Below are 14,176 nucleotides of genomic sequence, written 5' to 3' on the forward strand. Positions count from 1 at the left end.
TATATATATTAAGACCTAAGAGAGAGGGTGTTGGATTTGAAAGGAAGAGAAGAGCTTGGACAGGTTGACGATATTCAAGAGATGGTGCGGGAGTGGTTTCGTGGTAGCGGCAAATCGATCAATGGTGGCGCTGGCTGTGTTGCTCCAGGTTGGGGCCTCTCATTCTCAGGGTTCTCTGTTTCCTCTGCCGGAAATCTCAAGGCGAAGAGCGGCTCCAGACTTGAGGCCAGTGGAGGCGAGCCTAAAGGTAGTGCCGATAGACTCAATGCGGGCAGAGGCAAAAGGATGGTTGGGGTGCCCTGCTTCTTGGGTGTCTTTAGTAATTGGGTCTGGGCTCACAGTTGGCCCTGGTTCTCAAGTCTTCTGGGTTTGGGTTATTGGGTTGGGCTAGGGTTCAGACATTGGAAGGTTAGGGCCATTGGACACGGCACCTAATTATGCTATTGTTGAGATATGACGCCAAGGGCGTTCATTTCATCTGTGGCTCTTGATTTTTCATGGATAAATTAGAACTTCATTGCTTTTTTAAAAAGGTTAAATTGTTTAGGTAATAATATTTCTGTCATCCCCACATGGATAAAATATATAATTTCGTTGATCAATAAAAGAGTTATCATATTTCTTAAGAGAAAAAAATCTCTTTTGCCATGTCTTAGAGAACCTTAAATATAGAAGGGTATTTCTAAATGTGCCTAGCAAAATTCTTAGTACAGCCAGCAGATTTATTTGTTTAAGAATATATCTAACTAAACGACATAATTTTCCAAACTAACCTTATCATGTATCCAGCAAACGAAACGCGGTGATGAAAACTTCCCAGCGTTCTTAATTCCTTATAGCAATCCTTTTCAGTGATTTCAATTCATCGAAGAACGCTGGGAATTATTTAAAGTACTAGCAATGTGCCAGCATTTCTCGCGGGTGATATTGTGATGTTAATAGAAAATAGATCGACTAAAAAGAATAGTGGTTATTTATTTTTTGGACATATAATAGTAGTGGTTTGACCTTTTTTTTTTTTTTTCAATTTACACTTTTATTTATTTATATTTGATTAACTTAATTTGATAATTATGTTATTGAAGGGTATTATAGGCACTTCAAAATTTGGTGAAGCCCTTTGACACCAAAAGAGGGCCTCCATTTATAGTAGTAGAGATAGAGATTAGCGATTACATTTGATTGCTCCAAGACTGTAGGTGATACTCTAGCTTGTCTCAACAATAATATCAAGCAAATCAACATTACTTCCATAGATCCCGAAAAGGACATCTCTCTTATGTAACACTGTAAATGGAACTATTGATTAAACCAGTCCCAGTGTTACATTGCCTACAACCTAGCTAGAACTTCATCCATCGATGCAGATAGTCCTGATTCTCTATGCCTTTTCTTTTTAAAATCATGTATTGTACGTCTTAGTTTCTTCTAGCTAGGGCTAGTTTCAGTTATTGTTTTGCTTTTGATCTATGATGGGAGTTAAGTTAGAAAAGATGGATGTAATTTGCAGGGGTCGGTTTTCTATTTGAAAATTGAGAAACTAGTTCATAGAATCATAGTGTATAACAATTTAATTATTTAAGGGTGAGCTTCAGAACGAGACCAAATTACTTCGTAGTTTTCATATTTAAAAGAAGCAAAATAAAGAAAAACAATCATCTTTCGAGGTTGAACTTCCAAATATTTTCAGAATTTATTATTTCTAAAGATTTGGTGAGTGTTATTCAGTATTTTGATTAAATTGTTTGGTGCTTATAGAACTTCCCTCACTGGAATCCAGGTGAGCTAGAAGAATTTGTCTCAAACAATAGCAACTATGTTATTTTTCTCGACTAAACCAACAAAATTGACAAACTTTGGTGATTGAAAACTAATACTCTGAATCATCAAAACATCGCTCTGTTTTTTTGCTGGATACAAGATAAGGGCGCAGTTTGAAAAATTAAGAGGTTTAATTATTTTTATACACACACATATATATTCTTTCTTTTTAATAAATAATTATATATATTTAAAAACAAATACATTTCTTGGGTATACTAAGAATTTTACTGAGTACATTTTAAAGCACTCAACATAGAATGAAACAAAAGTGTCCATATAGAATATCCAATCCAAGTGAGATAAAACAAAATCTCTGGATTATGGTGTTTGAAACTATATGATGATTCACACAATTTGCAGTGGTTGATGTGTATGGGACATTGATCAATAATCACGTTTACCTAATTTTAACGGAAAGTTATTGGCCAGAGTGACCATCTTATTACTTATCTACCATTTGATGATCATATCAATATTTCCGTGGAAGCAAGAAACTCGTACATATTTCCACTTGAAGAAGTCTGTTCTTTTTCAATGGAAATAGCCCAGATAGCACTATTCTAGGAAAGTGATTTGGGCTGCATGTTTTGAATTTGAGGCAGATAGGTAGATGCATAGCTACCTTGGAGTTTATGAATTGGGATATCTACTGGTCCTCATGTTGAACTTTGTGTCTTTGTGTGTTCGTGGCTGCATGGCTATCTCAGAAGTAGAAGTTGTATTATTCAATCTATATCAGTTAGCCATAATTAGGTCAAATATTCCCACATCAAAATTAATTTTGTCAACATCTTATTGGTTTAGTTACGATTAGTATCTCATGATTTAAGGATAGACGTAATTAAATTGATTACGGTTATTATCTTGATGAAGTGAAAATCCATCTTTAATGTTATTCAATCAGTTTCATTATGCCCCTTGATTACTTAAAATGACAAAGAAAGGGATTACTATATAGTAGCAAATTACAATTGATATGAAATGCATGTGCTGAATGCACACTATTCTTTCATTATGTTTGAATATACAGTCTTGCTTTTGTTATAGCTTATATTTACTCGATTTCGATCTGTATCAGATTCCACAAAGATGTATGTAATGATATATACTTATTTTCTTGAAAGATGGAATGGATCGTAAATAAATCCTTGAAAGAATTATGACTTTATATGTTGGAAAGGAAATACCCCATATTGGAAAAGTGATAAAAAAATATATATAATTTATAAGTGGGTAGTGGGTAGCTCACACCCAATTGTACGATGCATTTGATCATTTGTGATTAAAACCCAACACCTAATGGGTGGTTAAGTTGAGACAATATCGGCACAATTGTAAGTCATAGTACACATTTGTCGTTATTTAACATTACACCTACTTCCACCATTCTTATTAGGGAAAATGGTACATGACAAATGGGGCCCACTTTGAACTTTTGTACATTTAGTTTCTAAAATTTCAAAATGGTACGTGCCTTGCAAAACTTGACACATTTTTAGTACATGACGTAAATAACACCGTTATCCTTAATGCCATTATTATTTTTTCAAAGGGTAATTGTGGGTGTTCTGCTCTCTATCTCTATCTCTCCCTCCCTCCTTTGCCGATCTGTATCTGGAACTTTCTCTCCAATGCTGCTTACTCATAAGCCAAGCAACACATGTTTGATTCAATTACATGTACTTCTCCTTCTTGTTGCTGCATATGCTTGGCTAATATGCTTAGAGCATGAATTTAGATTCCAGAAATCTCCCAAAATTAGAAGTAAACACTGGCCCAGAAAGGTTGACCCTTGTTGTTTCTGGACCAGAGTCCAATGCCAGACTGGCTGAGTCATTGGAATCAATATCTCTGGTTTTGAGATGAACCAACGTTAGGCGGCACAATTCCCAGTTCGCCGTGGATTCATCAGGGATTTTTGGACCGTGGATCGGGGGATCCTGCTCCAAATGTGTTTAAGGTTGGGGGCTGATTTGGGAATAGTGCGACCGGTGACAGAGGTGTGTCGGGCAAGTGGATTACAGAACTTGAGATCTAAAGGCAAGGGTTTGCTACAGGCGGTTTGATTTGGATTGGCAGCAACTGCCTATTACGTTGCTGTGGCTGAGGGCAGCAACTGCCAGCAGCCGAAGTTGTTGTAGAGCGATGGTGGATGCAGCGCTGAAGGCAGCCTGATGATGGCCTTTTGAGATAGGGTTTTCCCCTAGCTAATAGGTTGGCTATTGGGCTGGAGAAATGAGCTTGAATTCTTATGTTTTTTTTTTTTTTTTTTTTATCAATCCTTGAAGAGATGGATTTGCCCTTACAGTATTACGGAAGCACACAAACTAACGGAGCATGTAACAACATATACCAAATTTGGGTTGTATTTTGAAAGTCATATACTATTTTGAAATTTCAGAAACTAAATGTACAAAGTTCAGAATTGCCTATTTGTCGTGTACTGTTCTTAAAATTTTCTCTTCTTATTATTCAAATACCCCTAAAAATTATGAGTGCTTACTTACTTTTTGATGAACATTCCACAAACATAGCGATTTTATGTTTATGTTTATGTTTATGTTAGAGAGAGAGAGAGAGAGTTAGGAAAAGTTCCATTTTTTTTTCATTGTCATTCTACATTTTTGACATGATAGTAATTAATACATATAAATACTTTGGCGATATTAAAAATTAATTACATTTACAATAACGATGGCTTAGCCTTCTCTGGACATCAAATTATAATATGGTCTAGACTATGGTACACATAGTGGTCCGAGTTGATGTCATTCGTCCACATTACTTATACTAATTTATGATTAGTTCTTTTAATCTAATTTTTTTTCTCATCCTTGCAAGATCTCTACCAAATTTGAGTAATATGATTGGTCCGGACCACCACATAACAATGTCACATAGTATTCCGAGACCACATAATAATTATCCTCTTTAAACATCATTGAACGTGGAGAATATTAGTAAAATGGGTAAGGCTATAGTATGTTAACATTTCTCATACATCAACTATTTTTACCACTTTGAGGACTCATTTTACCACTTGAGGACTCATGTAGTAACTAAGAAAATTTACCACTTTAAGGACTTATGTTACCACTTTGAGGACTAATATTACTATTTTGAAGACTCATTTTACCATTTTTAAGACAATTGTATGCATGTCATACGTTAACACATTATACAATTTTCCTAGTAAAATTAGGGGAGTGAAATTTGCACTTCCCTTATTACATTTCACACTCCCATTTGATTTTTTTTTTATAATATTTCATTTCCAAATCTTATTTGCATTCCCAAATTACCCTTAACATCTCTCTCTCTCTCTCTGTTTTGATCGTCCCCTTCTTCGCTTTGGTGAACCTGGGCTAAGGCAAGTGGTTAAATAAGTTTGTGTAATCCAATATACTGATTTATTTATATAACAATTGGAATTAGAGATTGTATGTTCATATCAACATATAATTGAACAAAGAATAATCGCTGAAATTTAGAATTGGCAAAAGAATAAGAGAATGTTGGCTACATATATATACTATGAGATCAGAAATTCTGAAAGACTGAAATTGAAAAGTTTTGTTTCACCTGGACTAGAAGTGATTTATTATACAAAGACCCATTAGATAAGAGAGAAGGAAGAGGTTGAACAGTTGAACTCTTTTGAGTTCCATGATTGACAAAATCCTGCCGAGGGCAACAGAGTCTTAAATTGTTTCAAATTTTTCATGACAGTCGAGGCGAAAACACGAATATGGCGAAATGATGACAAGTTTCATGAAGAGGGGGCTTGATCAAGCCTTAGAATTATAAAAGCAACTAACTGCAAATTCAAAGCAATCATTTTCTTGGTGAAGAAATCAAAGCAGACCCTTTGAAGATATGAAGAAGAGAGTTTGAGAATGGCCAAAAAGGCTATGAATGCAGATCTGACAGAAATATCATCAATAGTCAAAAGATTAGCTTCAGTTGTAGTACTGGTATTGAATGAGAGAGAGAGAGAGACAGAGGCTGAAACAAATGTGAGTGAGAAAGAGAGAAAACCAAGAAGCCATGTGCATCTGAAAGTCAAAAATATTAGAGAATTATTGGGATGCCAATTTTTTAATTGAATATGAGCAAAAATTAGCTATTTAATCTGTGTTTCTGGGTCTTGAAGTGATCATAATTTTCCTCATCTGCAAAACGAAAATCTCAGACTTACAATCCGCTATGGCTAGCTACAAGTCTTGGAATGAACTTCTCTTAAAAAAAAAAAGTGGCGGTAGAGGACTTGAACTCTTGAAGACTTTGAGAGAGAGAGAGAGGAAGGAGTGAGTGTTTCAGTTAGTTGGTCGTGGAAGAGAGAGGGTGGGGACAAATAAGTAGAGGGGTGTTTTGGTAAATGGAGCACAAGAGGAGTGTAGAATGTAAAAGTAGGAGTGCAAATTTCACTCTCCTAAAATTATTACCAAACACAATTTTGTTTCTTGGAAAGATTTAAATTAGTCCTTTCATTATATTGTGCATGAGTGCATGACATCTTCAAAATCAGGTGTCTAACTCATCTACATAAAAAATAAGCTTAAGAAGAAAACTTTCTTGTATGCATGAAAACTAATGCAATGAATTCGCTTATGAATTGTATCAAAAAAAAAAAATCGCTTATGAAACTGGTGACACAAGAAAACAAAACATGGAAATATCAAATATGACGATGAGAAATGGCCCTTGGATATGGCAGAGAATTAAGTGGCTCTTATAAACACTAAAACTTATAAACACTAAAAGAAATTGACGAGTCCTGTTAAACCTGCCCAGATTGTAGTCTACGTACTCAAGTAAAAAACTTTGCTAATAGGTACATGAGAGAGACGGACAGATTCACAAAATAAAATCTTATGGATATAGCTAGAAGGATTCATTTTCCTTCACTTTCTCGAAACTCATCAATCATCATTTTCCCGGAGGCGTAATTCATTTCTCCATAATTGCACTTACCACCCCCAACCCTACATCTACATATACTTGTAGTTGTATTCACCGCCCAAAAGGTGGCCACTACTCTGAAAGTAAGTCAAAGGGTTTCCAAGGCTCATTAGTATTGCGTGGTAAGCCTTCCAAGTGCTACTAGTTTAAACGCTTACATTGTGACCTCTAACCGTCGACTTGATCATTCATATCATCTCTCTCACTTTCTTTTCTCCCAACCCTCTATCTCCTTGATGTCTCTCTTCAACTGCTATCTGTGAGTCCCCCATTCCCTTTCCTTTAAATCTTTCGCTTTCAAGGTCACTATTATTCAAACTCTCTTACCCTTCGCTGTGTTCCTGCTTGGGTGATAACTAGTATTGGGTTTGGTTAATTGGCTTCATATCTTCATTACTGTGAAATGGTGATGATGGGGTTGGATAGGTTGGTGGGGAATTTGAAGTCCAAGTTCAGGTCCTTTAAGATGAAGAAACCAGCTGCGGATTACAACAAGATCGAAAAGAGCGATAGCATGAGAGTCGAAATAAGAAGCAAGAAGGCCAGAAAGCTCATTGAGAAGACACTGAAAGTTGCAGACTCTCCCAAGACGAAAACTTTCGCTTTTTGATATTTTTATAGAGATCAAAACCATGCTATAGCTAGCTAGCTTTCAGCTAATGCTTTCTCTTGTTTTGGATGAATTACCCTTATGAAATATTAGAATAAAGGTAATGATCATTAACAGGATGGTCTCTTTTTTTTTTTTCTTTTTTTGTCCCCCTAGATCCTCTCTTATCTTTCTGTATTCACTCATAGCCATATATATACATGAAATTGTCACTATCATGAATACAAGGTGTGAATATTTCCGAGGTTGTACTCTTTAGAGAGGTTATTTCCATCGATCCCCCCCACCCCATATACATGTTTAATCAAGTGAGCATACGCATCTAAACTTTGAAGAACCTATTGTGAGTCGTGTGTTTTGCTATATTATTAGCACAACAGTAAAATCTTTTATTAGACCAACTGTCAGTAACTCTATTATCTATCAAAGCATGCAGGGGAAGGTTAAAGGTCCCTTATAACATGGTAATCCATGAAGATAGAATATGCCAACGCTTTCTAATCCAAATCAAAAGGGTAAACACTAACATTCTCGTGACAGATATATTGTTCATTTGTTTGATTCGATTGTATGAATAAATAATATTTATTTTGAATTTTGTAATGATGATCTCTAAATAATGACTTAAAATATGAAGGTTCAAATTATGGAACTCTGATATATAATATAAAATAAAAGGAAAATTTTTCACAGGCACGTTCAAATCGGTTTGGAATATCCTTTTAAAAGCATAAGACTTTGCCACCCTGAATGCAAAATAACAACAATGATGAAACTACATAAGAAAGTGAGATGGTTCTTTACCTCCTTTTAAAGGGCATGTGTATGTGGGCATATATAAGAAGCATGAAGATCAACAAGAAGGTGGAACAAATCCCTTGTTATATGCTTCAACATAAATAATGTAACACCCCCAACCTGTATGCACATGTTAAATCTTTGTTTATATACATGACCAGTTCTGGGGTTAACCCAATCATAATTTCATAGTAAGGAAGTGATAAGACCAACATGAACACAATAACAAAACAGGTTAGGGAATGAGAATGAGGACATAAGACAAAGGACAACGAAAGTTGGCTCCTCTTGATGTGGCAATTGTTTGCACATGAAATGAAGGTTTTGAAGGTGGACATCATGGCCATGTACATTTCAGAGGCTTTACATTATTATTTTCTGAAAAGCAACTCCATATTCTGTTCCACTACAAATAAGGCTAAGGTTGTCCACATAATATGTACCAAAAGGTTCCAGAAAGAGGATGGCCTTTTTTTTTTCTCTTTTTTTTTTTTTTTTTTCTCTTAGGATGAATGAGTGACTCATAGAACCACCTTCCACAAATCAATATGAAGGTATAAAAGTGATAATGGTGCAGAAGAATGATGTAGGCCAGAAAAAAATTATAGAAGAAATGATTGAAAGAAACCACTCCTCTAAAATCTTAACTATTTTATTGCTATTCGTGAATCACAAAGTTTAGCAGACATTTAACTTGGAAAAAAAAAAAAAATTGCACATATTGAAAAGCTAAAGTTGTTTGTATGTTTTTCTTGTAATGGGATATGATAGTGACAGAAGTGGCTAAGATGATGAAAGAAGAGCATAACCAACAAATTAAATATACATAAACCAAAGTCTTCCATTTCTCATTATCTAAATTTAAAGCAACTGGGGTTCCGGTTCAAATTATCAAAGCTCTGTATATAACTATATATAGAACAATCGTAGATCAAATGTTTTGGTTTCAACTCGAGTTTCAGAAATATTACTTCGTAAAGATATAGACAATAAGAATGGTAGAGCTACCAGAGCTGCATTCACTACCAGTGACTGCTTTATCCAGGAACATACTTGGTCACAAGCACAACATCGGTATTTGACAGTAAGTTATGTATGAGGTAATCTTGATAGTTTTCTAGGGATGCGTATCAATATTGATGATAGCTGCGGTAGAGCATTCGAAGATCTTTGCAGTGAATGCATGTCCATGTAGTTGAAAAAGGGTCCTGGCAGTAGGTATGGATGCGCTGAATTTGGCAGACATTACAACTAATAAGCAGCTCTTCGGGCTCCCAAGAATTACACACAGAACAACCATTTGCTGATACGGACTGTTTAACACCAAAAGAAGAACAATTAGCCACAAAGACAACCAATTCTGAACCAAGTTTTAGTCATGAAAGGCAAAAATGAACACTACAATAATTTCAGAAATTGTAAGCAGTAGAGGAAGTAGTGGTAAAGATCTAGAAGAGCAAGACTTGCACATACTTCTATTTCTTTGACAATCCATGAATGTTTAGTACACTCCGTAAAAAGGAGGGGGGACAGTTAAGATTTGGTAATTAAGGTAGAAAAATTGATACTTCAATTTGTAAGCTGTAGTCTTTTGTTCAATACTTCAATTTGTCAGGCCAAACTATACTAGATTGCTTTTGTGTTAGGTCTCTGTTACACTATAGATGGCTTAAAAGTCCACACGCACTATAGGAATGAATCACAAACACTAGAAACCACACTTTCTCAAAATGCATGTGTATGCAGTGGCATGCTAAGAAACCATTTTACACCCTCCACGATCACTCAATGATGATAAATGATAGGTAATGGAGTATTAAAATGAACAATATTGGATCTCTGCACAAGTAAGCACAATATGAAGACCTAATATATGTATACCACTCATGGTAAGTGTTTTAACCTGCTAACCTTTAGTCCCCCTCCTCCAAAAAAGAAAAAATAGTAAAATACTAATAGTCTAAAGGTTGAAGAGCAGGAATGCCATGAATTATGCTTTGCAATACCCACTACCACACTCATTGCTTACTTCTCAAGATAATAGACAATTATCCACATATGCACTATCCTTCTTAATATATCAGCAGAAGTCTGTTAATTCCACAAATAATAAGTTTTCAAATATTATCAATTAAAACGATCATATAATGTACACGTAATCAAAGTAAGGAATCATGAAGCAGAAGTCAGATTTGTTTCTCTTACAGACAGATGTCGAGATATACCAAGAGGAGGTTTAAAACCATACCAACACCAGGTGTTTCAACACCCAATTTACAAGCACCATGAGGGAGTTTAGTCATACCTGAGCAGCAAAATTAGATGTTCCCTGGTCATTAAGAAATGAAATGTCCACTTTTGGGGCAGATGGAATGGTTTGAGAAAATATATTTTGATCACTAGTGACTGCATCATCAACCTTGGTAATGACTGTAAATGAAGCTTTGCATAAAGGGCATGTTGAAATCTTTCTCCTTGAACCCTGCAGATACCATTACTGGTTCATGAATTTTGTATTCACAGAAAATTAAGACAACAAGAGAGAAAAACACCTATCACAGCTAAAATCATGGGAAGGCTGACAAATTAAGATTTGAAACCACAATGAAACATTGGTTCAGAAATTAGTTAATCACTGACTATTTAAAGACTTGAACACCCAGCAATTATACACTAAGAAAAAGGAAGAGAATAGAATACCAGTTGATCAGCCCAATTTTCAATACAAGAATAACAGTATCGATGACCACATGGCAAAATTCCTCGGGTTGTACTAAAGTCTGTCCAGCATATAACACACGATAATTCCTGTGAAGGACTTTTGGTGGCATGTTCTCTGTCCAACCTGATTTCCAATTCCTCTTTTGAATTCTCTACTTCAGGGCACCCATTTTGTGGAGTTCCCTCAGGAGCTGTAGGCTCATCCACAACAGAAAAATTGGGATCCTTGGAAGTAGATAAGTGATTACCACCGACATCAACACCTTTACGTCCCACATCTCTGATTCCTGTTCCAGTGTCTAACTCGTCATTAGAATCATCAGAAAGGATTGTGACCCTGTCATTACGGATACTGTGAAATCTGATTGGGTGGCATTCTCGATCAGATTCTGAGAGTACTGATATTGTACAGCCAATATTCTTTTTCACAAGCCTCCTTTTTTTATGTGGAATTTCAGTCATGCTGGTTCCAGTGTCACTGGTAATATTTCTTTGAGCTCTAACTGAATGCCTGCAAAACTCCTGAATTGTCATGGGAAGAGATATGTTAAGATGGCAAGAACGATATCGATTACTCTATATTTTCTGATGTTCCAAATTTAAGGCCATAAGTTCATGGTTACTTGATCATAGAGCCATCAGGCTTTATAAAATGCTACAAAGGAAATATAAAAGTTCTATAGGCTTCTTTCGTTTGATAAGTACTTAAACTGATTATTCAAAAGCTAGAGGTGCAACTCAAGTCCAATAACAGTAAACAAGAAAATACCACAATAGCCAAAAGATGAATGTAAAAGTAAAATGAAGCTAAAACTGTAACACATGTCCAATAGAGGACACAAAGGATATATTTACCATGCGTCTGTGACTTGATATCAAAATAGTGATCCAAACACCATGTTAACTTTTTTAACAATAGCAGCATTGTTTTCCAAACCACAGGGATAAAAATTTCAATAGGTATAGTTGAATTCTTACCTCCATTCTGAGTGATCTGGATAAAGGAGGATCTTCAAAACAGTCTCTGCTACTAGATTGTGACTCTTTCTTTGAATTTGTTTTCACAGATTTATTCTGTCGCTTCTGGGAACTATTGTTTTCTTGAAAGTCAGGAAACAAATTCTACAGCAAATTTACATGGAAAAGTAGGTCAAGTCATTCAGAGCCAAAAGGAGAAACAAAATTCTTCAACAAAGAGATTTAAAGTAAATTTACAGTCTTCTAGCATGCATATGTGCATCCAGACCACTACATTGTTGTTTGGAGAGAATATTCACAGTGACTTACGAGCAAGGTTGCTGGAACTAAAACTAGATATGTAGAACAGTAGAACCATACATGTAAAAAGAATGATGAGAAACTCTACAATTAACAAGATATTGCAGGGAGCTAAGCCAATAAGGAAAATAACTGTCATCTCCACCAAAAACTAGTTTAGCAAAACCTTGTGTCCAAGAATGTTGATAAGACTTTGAACTGGAAATATGGAAAACCAAATTTCTAGAAAAATCCTTCAAATAGGTTCCAGTTAGTAGAGTTCTTCCGTACTACCCCGCTACCCATCTCTTATTCCCCTGAAAGAAGACGAAACCAAAATAATAGGAAAACGGGAAAGAAGAAAAAGGGAGCATGATATAAACCAGAGTGAGACTATTGGTAGTACAATTGCCAATCAACATCTTTTCTTATATATGCACTCAAACTGAATCTAGTGACAACAGCCCCAATGAGAGACAGAAACTCCCTCGTTACACAAATGACAAGTGAAATTTTAGATCTTGGCTTCCATTATCAAGAGGTAGCATGCACGACTAATCTGATTATAGAAGATGAGTGAATGATAGAGAGAAAGACAGAAGGAGTTCTGCTACAGCTACCTCATTCAATAGACGTGAATCAGTCGAAACACCACGGCGAGAAGATCCACACCCCAGATCGATAATTTCTTCAGAGTCGCCAAAGACATGGGATTTATCAGAAACCGCTTTCCCCTTCTTAACCGAGAAGCCTGGTTTAGCAACAAGTGGAACTTTCAACAATAAGGGTCCCACTTCCTGTCCACTGCCAAGAATTGAATCCCCAAGGACCATAAAATTAAGCAGCATTGACAACAAAGACAAGTAATCTGAAAGTAGTAGCTCACTGAAGCTAACATATGCATTCCTATTATCCAAGACTTGTATCAACTTGATAATACCATAAACCACATATTTCTAACATCCAAAATTACAAAACAAGGATAATAGGACCAGAGCTCAGTATCACTGAATCAATTCGGCGATTAAGAATCTCATCTTAAAGAAAGCAATCAAGAAACTATGAGCAATCAAGAATCTCATCTTAGCGATACCTTTGCAAGGTATAGGGATGCTCAGGAACTCGCTTTCGATGCTTTACGCAATCCTCAATCCACCGGTGGTTAACAATAATGAGTTTCAACTTTTTAGCTACTTCATATCTCTTTCCCTCAAATTTCCGGCACACCTAATCACCGAAATCCATCAATACAAAATGCAATTATCTGCCTAATCATCACACAAAACACATCTAAAGCAGTAAATGGGTCCTGAAACCAACCATATGAGTGAAGGCATTGGACGGCGACAAGGTACCGATATAGCTGGCACCGGTGTGAGTCATGAGCTCGATCAGATTCACCAGCTCCGATCCCCGGTACCCACTGACGGAGGCCACCACCGACTCCATGCCTGGAATTGGATCAGATGCCATAGCAGCAGCAGCAGAATCCGAATCGAATCGAATCGAATCGAGCTTGAATTAGGGTTTTTGAAGAGAGAGAGAGTGAGGAAGCGATGGGTGGTTCTCAGCCGTGGAAAAGGAAATGCCCGGGAAATTGAAATATTTTCGAAATTTTGGAGAGCAAAAACTCAAAAGGCGCTTAATAATGCAAGTGGATCTGGGCCTATGGTATTGTTTTGAACCAGCACTATGGCCCACTCAAAGCCAGTTCGAGGGTTTACCGTTTACGAGCATGTTCAATAACTGACTAAGAAAATCATACTCAACCACCCTTAGATGTAAATCGAATGGTTGGAGAGAATTATTTGAAGGTGAGTTGTTTTATTTTCAATCGTAGGATTTACATTCATGGGTGATCGAACATAATTGATTTGGTCAATTACTGATCAGGCGAACATCACTGTGTGCGAGGGTTTAAGACATGCTTAATGTGACTAAACCAAAGTGAACAAGCTAAAATCACTAGAACCCATTGTCTGCTAAGCTCCAGGATTACTTCAA

General features: G+C 36.2%; 1 protein-coding gene across 2 annotated transcripts; it reads right to left on the minus strand.

Moving 5' to 3' along the window:
- Positions 1 to 9,015: 9,015 nt before the first annotated feature.
- LOC133745055 (uncharacterized) lies at positions 9,016 to 13,768 on the minus strand. 2 transcript variants are annotated; one of them, XM_062173058.1, is made up of 7 exons: positions 13,493 to 13,768; positions 13,266 to 13,399; positions 12,793 to 12,976; positions 11,894 to 12,037; positions 10,895 to 11,434; positions 10,500 to 10,676; positions 9,016 to 9,507 (listed from the first exon to the last, which is right to left on the minus strand). In XM_062173058.1, exons 1-7 carry the CDS (start codon positions 13,643 to 13,645, stop codon positions 9,325 to 9,327), a joined length of 1,515 nt encoding a protein of 504 aa, XP_062029042.1. In that variant the 5' UTR covers positions 13,646 to 13,768; the 3' UTR covers positions 9,016 to 9,324. The 2 variants fall into 2 exon arrangements, with proteins under 2 accessions (XP_062029042.1, XP_062029037.1); XM_062173053.1 differs by having other exon boundaries at positions 10,895 to 11,437.
- Positions 13,769 to 14,176: the final 408 nt, after the last annotated feature.

This window comes from Rosa rugosa, chromosome 1 (genome assembly GCF_958449725.1).
Source record: "Rosa rugosa chromosome 1, drRosRugo1.1, whole genome shotgun sequence".
Taxonomy (NCBI): domain Eukaryota; kingdom Viridiplantae; phylum Streptophyta; class Magnoliopsida; order Rosales; family Rosaceae; genus Rosa; species Rosa rugosa.